Source organism: Peromyscus leucopus, chromosome 7, assembly GCF_004664715.2.
Source record: "Peromyscus leucopus breed LL Stock chromosome 7, UCI_PerLeu_2.1, whole genome shotgun sequence".
Lineage (NCBI taxonomy): Eukaryota > Metazoa > Chordata > Mammalia > Rodentia > Cricetidae > Peromyscus > Peromyscus leucopus.
In genome coordinates, this window is record NC_051069.1 from 97910310 (window position 1) to 97927482 (window position 17173).

Consider the following 17173-nt stretch of genomic DNA (forward strand, 5'->3'; position numbering starts at 1 on the left):
AGAGCAAGGGGCAGGGACTGTGCCTCGTCCCCAGAGTCCTGAGTATGGGCAGAGGCCCAGGCTATGAAGAAGTGGAGGCGGCGAGTACCAGTCAGTGCTGTGGGGGTCTTTATTGGTCAGATTTTCCTTCCTGGCTTATTGCCCAGGTGAGGCCAAGGAGAGTCCATACAGTATGGCTACTGCCAAGGTCAGGAAGGCCAGCAGGCTCAGTGGGGCCAGCAACTCCTGGGATGGGGCCTCTGTGGCCTTTGCTGGAGGAAGCTTCTTGGGTCGCCTGCTCCTGCCATGGCTGGGGCTTGTGTTGGTTGTGGCCAAGGATGTAGCGGCTGTGGCGGCATGTGGCCTTGGGCTGGTTGGTCTAGCAGTGGCTGCAGTATCATACATGGGCTTGACGGTGCTCAGGGGCCGGGCATGTTTGTCCACCCACTGCAGCAGGGCCCGTGGCTTCCACTGACAGATGCTGAGCAGGGCTAGAACGTCGCCCTCGGCGGTGTGCGAGTCCGTTGGTGCTTGCCCATACAGGCGGGTATAGATGCTGCCCAGGCTGTAGCTCTTCCTTGGACCGTGCTCCGAGGGGCTGCTGGGTTGCTCCAAGGCCTTTAGGGCAGCAATGCTATCCACACAGAAGGTGCCATCCAGAGGGCTGCTAGCGCTCAGCATAGCAAGCTCCGCCTGGAGCAGGGGGAAGTCATAGCGGTCCCCATTGTGTGCCACAAGGCAGCAGGGCTGTGGCTGGCGCTGCAGGAAGGCTTGGAGCAGGCTGGCCAAGTTGTCGTCGAAGCATTGACGCCCATTTACTTCCAGCTCCTCTGTGCTCAGACCTGTGATCTCACTGGCTGCAGGGCTACAGACTTTCCCTGGCGCAATGCATAGCGAGAGCTTGTCCACCACACGGGGTGGTTTGGGCACTGGAGGTGGCTGCCCCTTAGAGATGGAGGTGTTTTCCAGGGCATGTCTGTGGACAGCCAGCAGGCACAGCTCTGTGACCTTGGGCTGAGAGTAAGGCAGGCCAGTGGCTTCCAGGTCCAAGAAGATGAGGGTCTGCATGGGACCGTGGGGCAGGGCCTGTGAGCCCATGCTGAGCCTGGGAAGGAACATGGGGTAGATGAGTGCCATCAGAGTTGAAGTGGGCCAGGGCAGGGTGTGGAGAGGGTGTGGGCAGAAGCACAGCTCAGTCAGACCTTCCCTTCAGTCAAGCACAATCCAGGACCCATTTCAGAGCAGAAAGCTAGAAGATGGGGTTGTTTCTTAGTGGGATGGGCACACTACTATCCTTTTGGGGGAGGAGCCCTTCCCTGGTGCTGACCACCTTCAGGGTAAGGGAAACCTGTCCTTTCCTGTCTTACCCCATACCCTTGGGGTCCACACTTACCGAGAAGCAGGCAGGCAGCAAGGCTCTGTTGGTTCTGCTGCTGGCAGCCGTGGCTCAGGAAGTGAAACTGCCTGGGTCCGCCCATAGGCCTGCCTCCTGAACAAGGCCCGCCCAGCTAGTCAGCCGGCCAGGCCTAGCCCTCCCTCCCTCTCTCCAAGCACCCCAAAGGCCTTAGATCCACAGCTGTGATCCTGTTGGCCGATAAAACAGACTAGTGCTCCCACACTGACAACCCATGTAAACGGAGTTGTCTCCAGGATTCAGACATGTCTGCAAGTCTCTGCCGTGACTCTGTGTGCCTTTTCCTAGTCCTTGGCCCACTTTCCCAGGCCTTCCTAGGAAAGGGAAAGGGCTGCCTTCTCTGCCATACAACCAAGTGTTTCCCCATGGCCCCAGCCCAAAGCTATGACTCAGGACAATTCCCGAAGAGGGGCAGGGTTTTTCCTCAAGGCAGATTAGTTACCATGGGGACCATCTCAACTCCAGCAGGGGAGGGACAGAGAGGCATCTAATCAAGCTAGTTCCTAATCTGCTGTATCCCTCCCTCCCTCTCAGCCACGCAAATTAGACTCAGGAAACAAAGTTGTTGTTCCAGCAGGAACTTCAGTTTTAATCAGTGGATATAGCGAAGACAGTGTGGTGGGAGCTGGTGCCACCTTGTGGCCGGATGCTCGAGCCCTCAGCTACAGTCCATTTCGGAGTCTTCCAAATCTGTCTCCACAGCACAGAGGTCATCCAGGGCTGCCTCTAAGCCAAAAGGAAGAGGGTTCTGAGGTTAAACCTGATGGTGCTGAGGTTCGGAGGTCTACCCATCCTCCCCTACCAACACAGGAACTAACCAGTCCCTTCCATGCCCAGGCTTTGCTCCCTCAGCTACTGTGAGCAAAAGTGATACAAAAGCAATTCGGACAGACATTTCTGGAAAAACCATGGCTCAGCTAGGCCAATTCAATAGACATGATCAAAGGACAACCTAGCACACTCAAAGAATCAGAGCAGGAAGGTAATGTCCACAGTGCCAGGAATGGCCCTGGTGGTGGGAGAGAAGTCCAGCAAAGGAGTCTGACACTTCATGAGCTTCAGGCAGAGGCACATGAGGCTAGCTAGGACAGACTCCTCTTGCTGACTTACCTTCACAGTCGGTCACATCAGGAAGGGCTCGAATCAGCATGCTGACCCCTGGCATCACCTGGTCATACTGATGCAGGACCTCCACACAATGCACAGTAAAGAGCTTGTCCTTCTGAGACAGGCTGTGCAGCAGCAGCACAGTGTCTCGCAGACAGCGTACTGTCTGCTTCTGCTGCTGGGTCCGCGGACCCCTGCCCGCCGTACAGTCAGCCATTGTCTGTGCAACATCACGGTGAGCACTCTGACTGCCTGGGGTGAGAGAGGGCACAGACTGAGGTCTACTGACTTATGCAGCCTAGCCACTTCAGGGGAGCAGACCGCCCTCATCCAGCTGAGCTACCATGCTGTTGGCCCCGGCCGCTCACCTCTACGTTGCACTGGCAGTCAGAACCGACGCCTCTGGGGGGAGGGTTCTGCACACGCAGCTTGGCCAAGAGCCACACCACCTGGAGCAAGAAGAGACGGTTTGTCCCTTGCAGAACAGACAGGTCACCAGGGCTTCCTCAGACATGTCTAAGGAGTTCTCGCTACTTCTCCAACTGCTTGCCTGCACAAGTTGGGTCTGAGGCTTTCCGACCTGAATCTCAACAGCTTACCCACTTCTGGGACTAGGATCAGGCCCAAAGCCCAGGCAGCATTATCAGGCAACTCTGCAGAGTCCACTGTAATCCTGGGTACATTTGTATTGCATCTGTGTGAGGAACCCCTAAATTTTACCTGTTGCTGCTTGACCAACTAATCAGAATTAATTGTAGCTCCCATTTTCCCACAGGAGGAAAGGAGACCCTGGGCTCTTAGGAAGGGGTGAAGGGTAGCAGTCTCCGAGTCTCCCAGTCTTACCTCTTGTTCCAGCTGAAGCCACTGTTTCTCTGAGGCCACTTTGTCAGGCCTTGATGTAATGTACATGTACAGCCTCAGGAGAAGGCAGCCTTCTGAAAAGGATGCTCAGCCTTACTCAGGGTCTCCTTTTCACTGTAGCCTAGGTCCAAGTGCAGAAGCCCTTGAGAGGCTCTGAACCTGTCCCCGCCCCATCCCTCCCTCCCTCCCACTTTACCGGAATGGGAGCAGAGCTGCTGTGCAAGGCCGTCATGATCCACCAGGACTGAGAGCAGCTCAGCAGCCAGGAGCACACACGGCAGTGGCAGCTCTGAGCTGAGGCACTGTGGTAACATGGGCAGCACACAGGAGAACCTGAAGGATGGGCACAGTTAGGACACACTCCAAAAGGACACTTAACGCAGTGAGACATGGGTTCAAATGCTGGTCTGGCCATAGCCTACTTGCTTTAAGACTGTCACAGTTGACAGGTGCTAACCTTTACTACAGGACTGCTATGGCTTAAAAATGACAAGCCTTCAGTGGGGGGTGGGGGGGCACGTGCCTATAATCTCAGCATTTAGGGGGCAGAGGCAGAATCCACCACACGGTGAGTTGGAGATGAGCCTGGGCTACGTGCAACCGAGTCTCACCACCACATCACAATCCCTCATTCACCCTAAAAAAGAAGATAGGTCCTTATGTGGCTTTGTATCAAGTAAATAGGACAGGACTCCCTAGATCTGGGCTGCATGACCACACCCCAGGCCCTTTCCTGCATCTGCTCTCAACAGGGATGCAGGTCCATATCTTCAGCAAGAGAAATGTTCTTTGTCTAACACCACAGGACTGGCCAGGGCTCTAAAAGTAACAAGCGTGGATGTGGCTACCGCTCTGTCTTAGGCCATTCACAGAACAAGGAAAACCATTTTCTCTACTTGTCAGAAAACACTGGTCTCTGTTAGCTACTATGAAAAGGTACCTATGGGGCGCACTGTGTGTGTGTAGAGAGAGGGGGGGGAGGAAGGGAGAGAGGGAGAGAGAGAGAGATAGAGAATGAAAATGAGTGCTATTTCCCCCTCAGGTCTCACAAAGGATGGCTATGGCCAAGGAACCAGGTCCCAAGGGCTAGATTTGCTCTATCCACACTACCTACATCAGCATGAGGGAGAACTGGCGGGTGGGAGAGAGGCTACCTAAAAGACTCTGAGGCTGTATATATGTACCAATCTGTACATATATGGCATCTCAGTGTGTCATTGGAAAGCAAAGGCTCACTATTTGGGGTAAACTTGTTTTATAGCACTTTTTTTTCCTTCTTATGTTTTTTTTTTCCTATGTGCATTGGTGTTTGCCTGCATGTATGTCTGTGTGAGGGTGTCGGGCCCCCTGAAAATGGAGTTACAGAGTTGTGAGCTGCCATGTGGGTGCTGGGAATTGAACCCAGGACCTCTGGAAAAGCAAGTACTCTTCCCCCCCCCCCCCCCCCCCCCCCCCCGAGATAGAGTTTCTCTGTGTAGACCAGGCTGGCCTCAAACTCACAGAGGTCCACCTGCCTCTGCCTTCCCAGTGGTGGGAGTAAAGGCGTGCGCCACCACCCTGCACAACTAGTGCTCTTAATGACTCAGCCATCTCTCCAGCTCCTGTTTTACAGCACATTCTATAAACAGGCAAGAAATTGGGCGTTCTTTAGTTGTCAGGTACTGTGGCTCTCTGCCAGGCCAAGTAGGGAGGGGTATGTAGAGAGACTGTCTCAAAAAAAGAAATGGAAACAAGCTACACATCGCAGCATTATACACAAGTACATGAATCATGCTCTCTGGTTAAGGGTTTTCAAGCCTGAAGGGCAGACTGCAGGTTTCCTGGCTACTTCTTTCCAGCCCTGATAGCATCCACCCTGGCTTTCACGAGAAGGTAAAGAGGAAGCTGTGCAGTTCATCTTGAGCACATGAAATCTACAGAGAAGTATTTTGTGGGAGGCTATGTCTGAAGCGATGGAGCAATGGCTTATCGTGATTACTGGCTTGGAACTATCCTAACGTGTTCCCTATGGCAATTTTAGACAAGTTTTCCTACTTCAACATAGGGTTTATTTAACAAACACTGACTGAGCATTTAGACTGAGCCAGGCTCTGTGTAAAGCACAGAGTGCAGAGTCATGAGTGTCACCTGAGCCAGGGAATGAAGCACTTGTGTATGGCCAGTAGAAACATCATTAGATTAGAGTTCTGAATACCCTATGGTCAACAGAACAGGAACACAGTGAGTGGTCTGCTACCAGAATTGGGAAACCGTGGTTTCTGGTATCCATTCACTAAGCACATAGGAAATAGGCAACTAGCCAGTATAAGTGGGGCCTGTGGATGGCAGTTTTGCCCCTGTTATTGTCTATCCTGTACTCAAGTGCTGTGTTCAATTTCATACATCACTTTAGGACAGATAAAACTGGCCAGAAAATACTATGTGGAAAAAATGATCCAGAAGCACTTTTAAGAAATTGGAATGTTGGGTAGACGGTGGTGGCACACACCTTTAATCCCAGCACTTAGGAGACAGAGGCAGATGAATCTCTGAGTTCAAGGTTAGCCTGGTTACACAAGAAACCCTGCCTCAAAGAAAAAAAAAGTTGAGCTCAGATGTAAGATTTTGTTTTTTTGTGACAGGGTTTCACTGTATAGCAATGCCTGGTCTCAAACTCAGAGATCCACCTGTCTCTGAATGGCATAGGCCATGACACCTGGCAGAGACTAGACAGAAGCTGCACCTAGGCAGCACTATTATTTTAACATAAGAATTGGCCTCTTACAAGCATGCGAACTGGGCAGTGTTTATAATTCTCCCTACCTTGCCCTCAATGCTCTAAACTCAAGTTAGGAATTTATAATTTTTTTAAAGATTCATTTACTTATTTTACTTTATGTGTATGAATGTTTTGCCTACATGCATGTATGTGCACCACATGTATGCCTGCTGGATTGCCTGGGACTAGGGTAACACATGGTTGTGTATGCTTCCAGACACAGTATGTGGGTACTGGGAACTGAACCCAGGTCCTCTACAAGAAAAACAAGAGCTCTTAATTGGTGAGCAATCTCTCTAGCACCCCAGATTAGTAATTTATAACAACTGTTTTTTGGTGAAGCAGTGACCTGACTCATACCAGATGTGGACACAAGGTTGACAGACTTCCGGCAAGGTCAGCTCATGGCTGCAGACCCTCCTGGTACTCTGCTTCCTTACAGAACTCTACCAAATTTAAATATGCTGTGCCATGTTCTTCACACATCTCAGGTTCAAAGGCCTTCTAACTCAGCCTTTGTCACGGCAGGACACTTACGGCAGCCTTACTCCATGTGCTCTGCTTACTTGGCCCCCTTCCCATCACTTCAGAACTCCCTGAATCAAGCCATAGCTGAGGAGTTGAATTAAGTCAAGATTGAACAAAGTGCAAGAGCCACAGGTTAGACCTCAAGAGGTCAGGGCAGACCCATAGGGAATCATGCCTCCTGTGAGTCTTTATACCTGGGCAAGAAATCAGAGGAAGCGTTTTCAGCTAATTTCACCAAAACTTTGAGGCACTGGCTCAGGACATTGGCTTGAAAATGACCTGATGCTGTAGAAGAGAAAGCCACCAGCTGAAGAAGCATCTTCAATAGTGGATGCTGTTTTTGGTCATGAGCTTCCTCCCTGGAGGCTGAGATCGTATCTGTACAAGTCTGAACTAGGTTTCCTTCCCTGGCAGCTGCATCTGTCCCCATGCTTGACAGTAACAGGCAGACAACTGCTCCACTGTGGCACACCAGGTGCTGAAGGATGCTGAGTGAGGCCACAGAGAAGCTTTCCAGGTGATACATCGAGTCCTCTGGGCTGGTCTCTACCCCAGGGCTCACACAGGAGGTGTGTGTTGGAGAGTCCCCAGGCGCCCCACTCTTCTTAGCGGGGGCTAAATCTTGCAGAGCCTGGCAGTGTAAGCCGATGAAAAACTGTACAAGTGGGAGGAGGTGCACAGCTCCAGGAAGCTGGCAGAGTGGGAAGACTCTTCTGCTTCCCTTTCCTAGGTCTCCATCATGTGAGCTCTCACTCCTGGCAACCAGATTTAATCCAGTGAATGCTAAGTTCTGTGCTTCTCTCAGGGCAGAGAGGGAAAATGACCCATCACGAGAACTGATGGTCCTGAGGCCTGAAATCCCAGCCAAGGTACTGGAAACAAAAGAAAAACAGATTAGGTCAAGGACCCAAAATCACCTGTCTGCCAAGTTCTCTAGTTTCCCCAAACATGCCATTAATCTCCCATGCTGGCCAGAACCAGAAAGGCATATACTTTGTGGAAACTCTTTCTCAAACAAGCTTTTCAGGAGTCTCACACTTACCTACTGAGCCCTGGTGGCTGCAAGAGAGTGCCAGTAGGAACCTCAGAACAACTGCTCAGGAGGTGACAAAGACCTAGAGATGACCCTGGGACCAAAGGTTGCTTCAGGAGCAGGTTTATCAAAATAGAACCTGCAAAAGACAAGGTGACTCCAGAATGTTCTCACATGGGAGAATTCTTCCCTCCCTTCCTCTGTTCTTTTTCTCCCCCTCTGGTTTTTGGAGACAGAGTTTCTCTGTGTCGCCCTGGCTGTCCTGGAACTTCCTCTGTAGACCAGGCTGGCTTCAAACTCAGAGGCCGCCAGCCTCTGCCTCCCGAGTACTGGGATGAAAGGCATGCGCCACTGCCTGGCTTTTTCTTTGTAACTTGCAAACTCTTATGCGCCAGTACACTCTAAAGAACTGTCTGCAGTGGGGTTTTCAGATGGTTCCCCTAGGCAGTTCTGTATATCACAGAGGAAAATGGGAGCCATGCAGGCTTATGCCAAAAAGCAGGTATTCTGGTACCTTGAGTGTTTGATCTCTGCATCCAGCTATCAGCAAGAATTTTCTGCTGTACATCTTGCTTCATGGGGTTACCTCTCAGACTGTGGGTTTTATTATCTGAAACTGGAAAAAATGTGAATCAAAAGCTGAACATAAAAGAACAGGTGTTCCAGAAACTCCTACACACAATATTTAAAAGACTGGATAATCTCTTCTTCAAACTCAGTCAAAACAGAGCCAAAGTACCTCCAGATCCCTAAAAAGAAAATCTGTTTGCCTCACTGTAAATGAAGCAATATGATGAAAATAACAACCACTAGCTTTACACACATGAGCCCATTAGTTTCATAGAGCAACCCCATACGATAGAGGTCATAATTAGCTGTTCATAAGCTAGTAAGCAGTGTGGTTGGGACTGCTCTCCAGGCTGCTGTGCTCTGCCTGCTTGTAACAGGCAGAACTTTGCTCTTGCCTACAGTGCTGCAGTTTCTCAGGAGAGCAGTGGCAGCAATTTGAAAAGGCTGATGGCGGGATGAGCGGCAATGTATCTAATGATAAAATAAAACAGCACAGCAGAGTCTCAGAGCCACCTTAAAAGACTCCAGACTTGGGAGGCAGAGTCATGTGATCTCCGTGAGTTGGAGGCTAGCCTGGTCTACAGAGCGAGTTCCAGGACAGCCAGGAGGAAAAATAAAACAACAACAAAAAAGACTCTCCAGCCTCAATATGATCTCCATGTGTCAAACTGCTGATGCACAGAAATTTTGAAAAAGAAAGTAAACGTTGTTTAGGCCACTAGAAGGGGCAGCCCATTATATAGCAATCGATTACTATTAGTTTGACTTACCCTGTTGTTCCACCAGAAATTTGTGTCCTTCCTCAGTCTGGCAGGAATAAGAGAGTGGCATGTTAGCACTAAAAGATTCCTTTGTAGGGAAAGTTGATTTTCCAACGTGTGGAGAGCATGCTTTCTGACTTTATAACCACAGAAGAGCCTTTCCTAGGACTAGAAAGAGTTATGAGAGCAAAAGTTATGATTCTATTAAAACCTCTTAAAATACACAGCTATGAAATTTCTAACATCAATTAAACTTTTCATGTCTAGACATTATGACTAGAAGTTTTATCTATTATGGATATGTTAGTCTGTATTAAAGGTAGCATTTATTTTCATATTCTCTTAGGCATCCAAAAATACTGGCTGTTAGTCTTTACTATTTACAATTCCACACACATCCACAAAAATGTTTTTAAATGAACAACCCAATTTTTAGGATTCAAAAACTTTCAAAAGAGTCTATCATAGGTTGGAGATAGCCCTGCATTAAGAGTAAATACTGCTCTTGCAGAGGACCCATGTCTGGTAGCTCAAAAAAGGCCGGTAACTCCAGCTCTAGGGAATCCAGTGCCCTTTCCTGGTCTGTGTAGGTACTGGCATTCACAAATGCACACCTGTACACAAACATACAGATGTACATAATTTAAAAAAAATCTTTAAAACCAAGGGGTCTATCAGAAAGTGTATTGGAAACTAAGTAACTCCTCAGCACTGAAGCTTCACACTGGATGGCAGTCTGAGCGCTCAGATCACACAACACCCAGGCCGCCTTCCTCCTATGACTGACGGCTGAAGAGGTGAAGACAGAGTTCCTCATCTCTCCCGTCTCACCTGAAGCATGCAAGGCAAGGGAAGTTCAATTTCACACTCTGCCCAACATGAGCAAGGGCAGGAGAATGTTCCATACCAGAAAGAGCTCAAATGTCAAGGCTGACACTGACACTGACAGATGCTGTGGGAGGCAGGGGCAGGGCACAGATCATTAACAAGCTGAGCACATCTGGCAGCAGAGGAGGGGCTGTAAGACAAAGGTCCCAGATAACAAATGAGCAAAATATTTTAGGCAGCCAGGACTGAAATACACTCATGCTTTTTTTTTTTTTTTTTGAGGGGGGGCATGTTAATTAAACAAATTACATGAAAATGAAGCCTGGTCTGTTCTCAAAATTTGAAGGAAGGCCTACCCTGAATGTGGGTGGCACCACACCATAGACTGGGTTCAGGACTGACTAAAAAGGGGAGAGTGAGGAAACCAGCTGAGCACTAGCGTCCTCTCTCTCTCTGCTTCCTGTTCTGCTCAGCTGTGAGTTCCTATTGCCGTGCCTTCCCCAACATGATGGGCTGGACTCCCTGAACTATAAGCCAGAATAAACCTTTTTCCCTTTTAAAAAGAATTAGACATTATCTTCCAGCTTTTCCTACTCTCAAGGAATTGTGTCACTGTTGCCCGTGCAGGGTGAGCACTCCTGGAGTGAGGACATTTAGACTGAATGGCTCAGACCATCGAGTCTCATCCAGTCACCTCTGCATCCTTTAGGAAGGAGTGCCTCATTCAGAACAATCCAGAGAGCTGTCAGGCTTTTTACAGAATTATGCCAACTAAACTACCCGTCCAGCACGCTCCTTACCTGACATGGGAAATGGAGGGAGCAGCTAGTTTATTTGTTCGTTCATTGCTCTGAAGTTTTGTCCTTAATTCATTCATTTCTGCATCTTTAAACTGGAGTTCAGACTGCAATGATTGAAGCTGAAAAAGCCAAAGAAAGATATTTGTGGTAGCACTATCGTCACATAGCCCAAAATATGTGTGTGGTGGTATATGCCTTTAATCCCAACACTCCGGAAGCAGAGGCAGGTATGGTTGGTGACTCTGAGTTTGAGACCAGCCTGATCTACATATTGAGTTCTGAGGCAGCCAGGGTTACATAGTGAGAGCCTGTCTCAAAAACAAAACAACAAAATCAGTAATAAATCCCTTAACTTCAAAACTTCAAGCTAATAAAGGAAAACAATAAAAAAATAATTATCAAAGTCTGCTACAATATAAATGTCCTCAAATATTAGCCGATTTTCCCTTGAAAAATACTCTAGAAAGGCAAGTCAGACTCTACAGTGGAAGCAGTTAATGAGCATTCAAAAACCAGCCCCATTACTTGTTTAGGCTCTGAATCTCTAACACAAGTACTTGGCTGGGACTGGGGATTAAGCAAAATGATGACTGTATAGCACTCAGCATGGAGCTTGGGGAGATGCTCTTTCTCAGTAGGAACATGGTTTGTGGGCTTCACCTCCACACCATGATACAAATTCTGCTCCCCAAACTGCTGTCAAACTCTCAATCCTCTCCCGCTTTCACAGGACTTGGCTGCTCCTCTGTTAATTAACTTAGGGGTACAGAATCCTAGGTCATCTTCAAAGTCTGGGCAGGGTATCTGGCAGTTTTACTCAAACCTGTGTGTATGGTGTATGTGTGTGCTTAGATCTGTGTGTTTGTGTGTGTTTAGATCTGTGTGTGTATGTGTGCTTAGATCTGTGTGTTTGTGTGTATTTAGATCTGTGTGTATGTGTGTGCTTAGATCTGTGTGTTTGTGTGTGCTTAGATCTGTGTGTATGTGTGTGCTTAGATCTGTGTGTATGTGTGTGCTTAGATCTGTGTGTATGTGTGTGCTTAGATCTGTGTGTATGTGTGTGCTTAGATCTGTGTGTATGTGTGTGCTTAGATCTGTGTATATATATGTGTGTTTAGATCTGTGTGTATGTGTGTGCTTAGATCTGTGTGTTTGTGTGTGCTTAGATCTGTGTGTTTGTGTGTGCTTAGATCTGTGTGTATGTGTGTGCTTAGATCTGTGTGTTTGTGTGTGCTTAGATCTGTGTGTATGTGTGTGCTTAGATCTGTGTGTATGTGTGTGCTTAGATCTGTGTGTATGTGTGTGCTTAGATCTGTGTGTATGTGTGTGCTTAGATCTGTGTGTATGTGTGTGTGCTTAGATCTGTGTATGTGTGTGCTTAGATCTGTGTGTATGTGTGTGCTTAGATCTGTGTGTATGTGTGTGTTTAGATCTGTGTATGTGTGTGTTAGATCTGTGTGTATGTGTGCTTAGATCTGTGTGTATGTGTGTGCTTAGATCTGTGTGTATGTGTGTGTTTAGATCTGTGTGTATGTGTGTGCTTAGATCTGTGTGTATGTGTGTGCTTAGATCTGTGTGTTTGTGTGTGTTTAGATCTGTGTGTTAGTGTGTGCTTAGATTGTGTATGTGATGTGTTTAGATCTGTGTGTTATGTGTGTGTTTTAGATCTGTTATGTTGTGTGTGCTTAGATCTGTGTGTATGTGTGTGTTTAGATCTGTGTGTATGTGTGTGCTTAGATCTGTGTATGTGTGTGCTTAGATCTGTGTGTGTGTGCTTAGATCTGTGTATGTGTGTGCTTAGTGTGTGTATCTTAGATCTGTGTATGTGTGTGTTTAGATCTGTTGTTGTGTGTGTGTTAGATCTGTGTGTTTGTGTGTGCTTAGATCTGTGTGTATGTGTGTGAGATCTGTGTGTCTGTGTGTGTCTGTGTGTATGTGTGTGCTTAGATCTGTGTGTATGTGTGTGTTTAGATCTGTGTGTATGTGTGTGCTTAGATCTGTGTGTTTGTGTGTGCTTAGATCTGTGTGTATGTGTGTGCTTAGATCTGTGTGTATGTGTGTGCTTAGATCTGTGTGTTTGTGTGTGCTTAGATCTGTGTGTATATGTGTGCTTAGATCTGTGTGTATGTGTGTGCTTAGATCTGTGTGTATGTGTGTGCTTAGATCTGTGTGTATGTGTGTGCTTAGATCTGTGTATTTGTGTGTGCTTAGATCTGTGTGTTTGTGAAACTAGAAAGAGCATCAGAAGAGGGAGAAAAATCTTAAGCAAGTTGGAAACTAGAGTAATGGGACATGTGTAATAGGAAAGCAGAGGGAGGGACTAACTGGAGGAGGAAAAGGAACCTGTAGCTCAAACGGAAGGGTGTTTGCCTAGCATGCACCCCAGGTGTAATGTCTCTCACCAAATAAACAGGGCGTGGCAGCAATTATGCCTTAATCCCAGCACTCAGGAGGCAGAAGCAGGAAGTTCAGAAGTTTAAGGGCATTCTTGGCCACAAAGTGACTTTAAGGCCAGCCTGGGCTATAGTACTACATCAGGAAAAAGTCACACTTGGGCCTCCCAACAATCTTTGTTCTGTGGTAGGTACAAGTACATGTGCATATAAAATTTGTCAAAGGAAGTAATGGAGGTAGACACTACTCTGGTTACTATCCACCTCACTGTTCCCTTGTACTTTAAAAAGGGGGTGGGGGTGCACATCCTTGACACAGCACAGAGGTGTTCTGAAGGAAAGTGGTGGTAGATGCTGGATACTACCATTTTCTTTGCAGAACATAACATAACCTCCCTTTCCTACCTCTGACTGGGATTTAAATGATTGGTTTTAGAACTAGTCTGGAAACAGGTACCTGGCTTAATACCACTCAGGGGCATCTTTAAAATTCTTAAGTTAGAGCTGGGCGGTGGTGGCGCACGCCTTTAATCCCAGTACTCAGGAGGCAGAGCCAGGCTGATCTCTATGAGTTTGAGGCCAGCCTGGTCTACAGAGCGAGATCCAGGACAGGCCCCAAAACTACACAGAGAAACCCTGTCTCAAAAAAAAAAAAAAAAAAAAAAAAAAACCTCTTAAGTTAGAAATGAGGAAACCTCAGTCTTTTTCTTTTCTTTTTCCTTTTTGAAACAGAGTCCCATCATATAGCCCAGGCTAGCCTTGGACTTATGGTAACACTGTTGTACCAGCCTCCCAAGTGCTAGCGTTACAAACATGTATTTACCATGCCTGGCTGAGTAAGTCCAAGTCTTAACTGGGCTCTGGAGTTTTGAAATGCATGTACATGAGCCTGGGAGTTAGAACACACTACGGAAAGAGCAGTAAGTCTATAACAGAGAGTCAAAACATATCCTGGTGAGGTTTACGTCATTTGAAGCCCCAGTACATCCCTGTCTTCCTAGATGTGGGTATGACGCTAATATATTTCCTTTTTGATAAGCCAAGTAACTGAATTGCTTATCTATCAAAGAACCCTAATTCAAGCCTATTCCTAGAAATTCTAAGCTAGTGACTTATCCTGCCAAGACTAACAACCACAGCAAAGCTGAGTTTCATCTTAGTCCTTTTCCAAACCAAAGGTAGACCCTGGAAGAAAGGTGCAAGCCATTTATTAAGATAAACAGTGGTTGACTATTTCTAGGCAACATTGGTTATGCTTCTATTTTGTTTTATTTTTTAGAGACATTGTCTCACCATGTAGCCTTAACTTGCCTGAATTCACTATGTAGACTAAACTGACCTAGAGCTCATAGAGCTGCACCTGCCTCTGCCTCCTGTGATTAAAGGCATGTCCCACCACACCCAGCCTTGGTTATTGCTTCTAGTGGAATTTAGTGAATAGGCAAAACTACTGTTCAGAGCATGCAAAACAAATGTTGAGTCACCTTTTTGGAGAACTCCTTTTCTTTTTCACTAAGTGCTTGAGTCTTCTCTTGCTCAAGAAGGAAATGTGATCTTCTCTGTTCTTCTAGAACGGATTCTGTCTGATGCAGTGAGTCACGCAAAATTTTAATTTCTCCATTCTTAATTAGGACTTCTTCTTCCATTGATTTCAGCTGTAAATTATGCCCAACCAGTTATATTCAGCATGAACAGTTTCAGAACATACTTGCCCCTAACATACAGATTCTTCAGCTTTGATTTAACACTATGCTCACACACTCCACAGAACTAAAATTCCATGCTATATTCCTGGTTTTCTTAGCGGCCCTACAAATGGCCATATGAAAGATGTCTGATTGCTTACGAAACTAATGAAATAGCAACCACTCTGATGCGGTGTTCCTCATATACAGATACAGGTTATGGGGGCTAGAGGGATGGCTTAGCAGCTAAAAGCACTCGCTGCTCTTGTAGGGGACCCAGGTTCCTTTCCCAGTACCCACATCGGGTGGCTCACAACGAGTTGTAATTCTGGATCCAGAGGAGCACCATCATGGCACCTGCATGCATGTGGTGCACATAAACTCACCCAGGCTTACATACATATACAGAGTAAGTAAATTTCAGACATTCTTCCCCCAATCTTTCATTTCAGGGGGATGAATCTAGATGCTTGTTTTAAAACTTTTATATATTTTACACAATGCTTTTTTAACACCTAAATGAATGAATTAGCTACAGATAGCACAAGTTAGGGTTGGAAGTATAGCTTAGCAGTAGAATGTCTCTGTTTATAGCATGTGTAAAGGTAAAGTCCTGGGTTCAATTCTCAGCACTAGACCAAATAAGCAAGCAAGGAAAGAAACCTCACAAGCTACATACCTTTTCTTTAAGTTCTTTGTATTGTATCTGAAGTACTTCTAATTCAAAATTATCTTTAACTGGAGCATTTTCTCTGTTTTTCCTCATAGGACTATTCGATAACCCATCTAATTGGTGGACATTATGAGTACCTGTATAAAAAATAGTTCCCATTAAGTTGAGTATCATGGCACAGAACTGTAATCTCAGCTCTTGGGAGGCTGAGGCAGGGGGATCTCAAGTTCAAGGGTAGCCTAGTTATAGAGTGAGAACCTGGGCTTGGAAGAAAAAAAAATCCCATATATACTTCAGGACTCAGTATATACCACACCTTTGTCATAAATGCTTGTCTTGAAAGCCAAGTTGAGAAAGACCCAGTAAACAATATCAGCACTTCCCAATCTCAGAACATGATATAAACTCATAAAGTTTATATCTAAATAACATGTCTGAATATTCTCCCTTTACACCCTCCCCCAATATCAAGACTCTCAGCTAATAGCTGAGATTTCACTGGCTATAACTACGACATATCATTAATATCATTTACTGTAATATGCTAGGCACAGGCTCTGCTGGTCTTTAAAGACACGGTGGTGAACAACATTGATCTATTCCATGGGAGTCGTGGGACTCCAGGGATGGATTAAGGTAAAGTGATGCAGGGCGCCACCAAGTGGAGAGTAGTGCTAACTACTGCCATATAAAACCTCTGGTCATCCCTGAGTGTTTTCTAGTGCCTGGTTTCCCAGGCAATATTGCTGGAAAGATGGAGGTCCACGTTTCCAGGAATAATCCTATTTTTCAGATGCTTTAAGTGCTAAGTACAGATGCAAAGCGCCCATCAAATCCTTCTGACAGTTCAGAGATTTCACTTACTCTTCAGGTAAAAATGTAAGCTCTAAGAAGGAAAGTTTTGGTATTGCTTGCTCATTGCCTGTGGTTGTTGCCATTCCTAACCTTTGGGTAACTAGATTATTCGTTGTGTAAGAATCATTTTTTGCCTCTGCCAGACACTTCCCATGATCACGCTGTCCAAGGGTTACAGTGGGCTGCATGAAATCTAAATCCTCTCACATGGGTTGTGACAGTCTTGAGGTGGTCGTAGTCATGTTTCAAGGAAAATAAGCAATAGTCTAGGTGTCTATATTTTCAGTTCTGGGTATGTGAGGTCTTTTGGCTTCTGGATGTTTTAGCACCACATCAAAAGACCTTGTGAAATAGAACCGCGCTTAGATCGGTGCTCCTCCGTCTTAGAAAGGGAATCGGTGCACGACACCCGTGCCATAGCCACCCTGTTGAAGGGGTACGCACACCCCCGGGGGAGAGGCCCCATGAGCACTCACTGTACGGGTTCCCAGGCGCAACCGGACACTGGCTCAGGGCCTGCGACGCGAGGATGTCGAGTTCCTCTAGGTCGTCCGCGGTGAATTCCGCGTGCGCGCCGAATGGGTCTTCGGGGTCCGGGACCGTGGTCTCAGAGAAGCTCCGGGCCCGCTTACTCGGGGGGTTCTCGAAGGCCCGCGATGGCCCAGGGAAGGGCGCCGGGCCGCCGCTCTGCTTCCTGTGACTGTTGGGCGCGGGTGTCCCAGCCATGACCTCCTTCAGCCCGCAGCGTGCGAGGACGCCAAGCACAGCCTTGCCGGCTGAGAGCCCGACCTAGCCTAACCGCCCGCGCGCTGCCGCTCTCCTCAGCTACGAGCGTCTCCCCCAGCCTACGGGCCAATCAGCTGTCAGCCAGCAGACGCAGACGGATGACGTAGACAGAGCGCGCTGCTACACCTGACAGGTTCCTGCG

General features: G+C 47.2%; 2 protein-coding genes across 2 annotated transcripts; both read right to left on the reverse strand.

Moving 5' to 3' along the window:
* Positions 1-85: 85 nt before the first annotated feature.
* Positions 86-1851, reverse strand: Trex1 (three prime repair exonuclease 1). Its single transcript, XM_028886923.2, has 2 exons — positions 1373-1851; positions 86-1084 (listed from the first exon to the last, which is right to left on the reverse strand). Exon 2 carries the CDS (start codon positions 1075-1077, stop codon positions 136-138), a length of 942 nt encoding a protein of 313 aa, XP_028742756.1. The 5' UTR covers positions 1078-1084; positions 1373-1851; the 3' UTR covers positions 86-135.
* A 104-nt stretch (positions 1852-1955) lies between these two features.
* Positions 1956-17069, reverse strand: LOC114705189 (ATR interacting protein). The gene is given in 15 exon segments (XM_028886915.2): positions 1956-2119; positions 2504-2695; positions 2698-2752; positions 2869-2949; positions 3344-3435; positions 3558-3694; positions 6842-7519; positions 7690-7819; positions 8195-8296; positions 9021-9141; positions 9143-9179; positions 10640-10758; positions 14517-14687; positions 15397-15527; positions 16722-17069. Coding segments are annotated over 15 exon segments (2364 nt in total). The 5' UTR covers positions 16972-17069; the 3' UTR covers positions 1956-2051.
* Between the last annotated feature and the right edge of the window lie 104 nt (positions 17070-17173).

Bases quoted from the DNA above. Each gene is read 5' to 3' on its own strand.
- Trex1 (XM_028886923.2), bottom strand. From the start codon at position 1,077: ATGGGCTCACAGGCCCTGCCCCACGGTCCCATGCAGACCCTCATCTTC.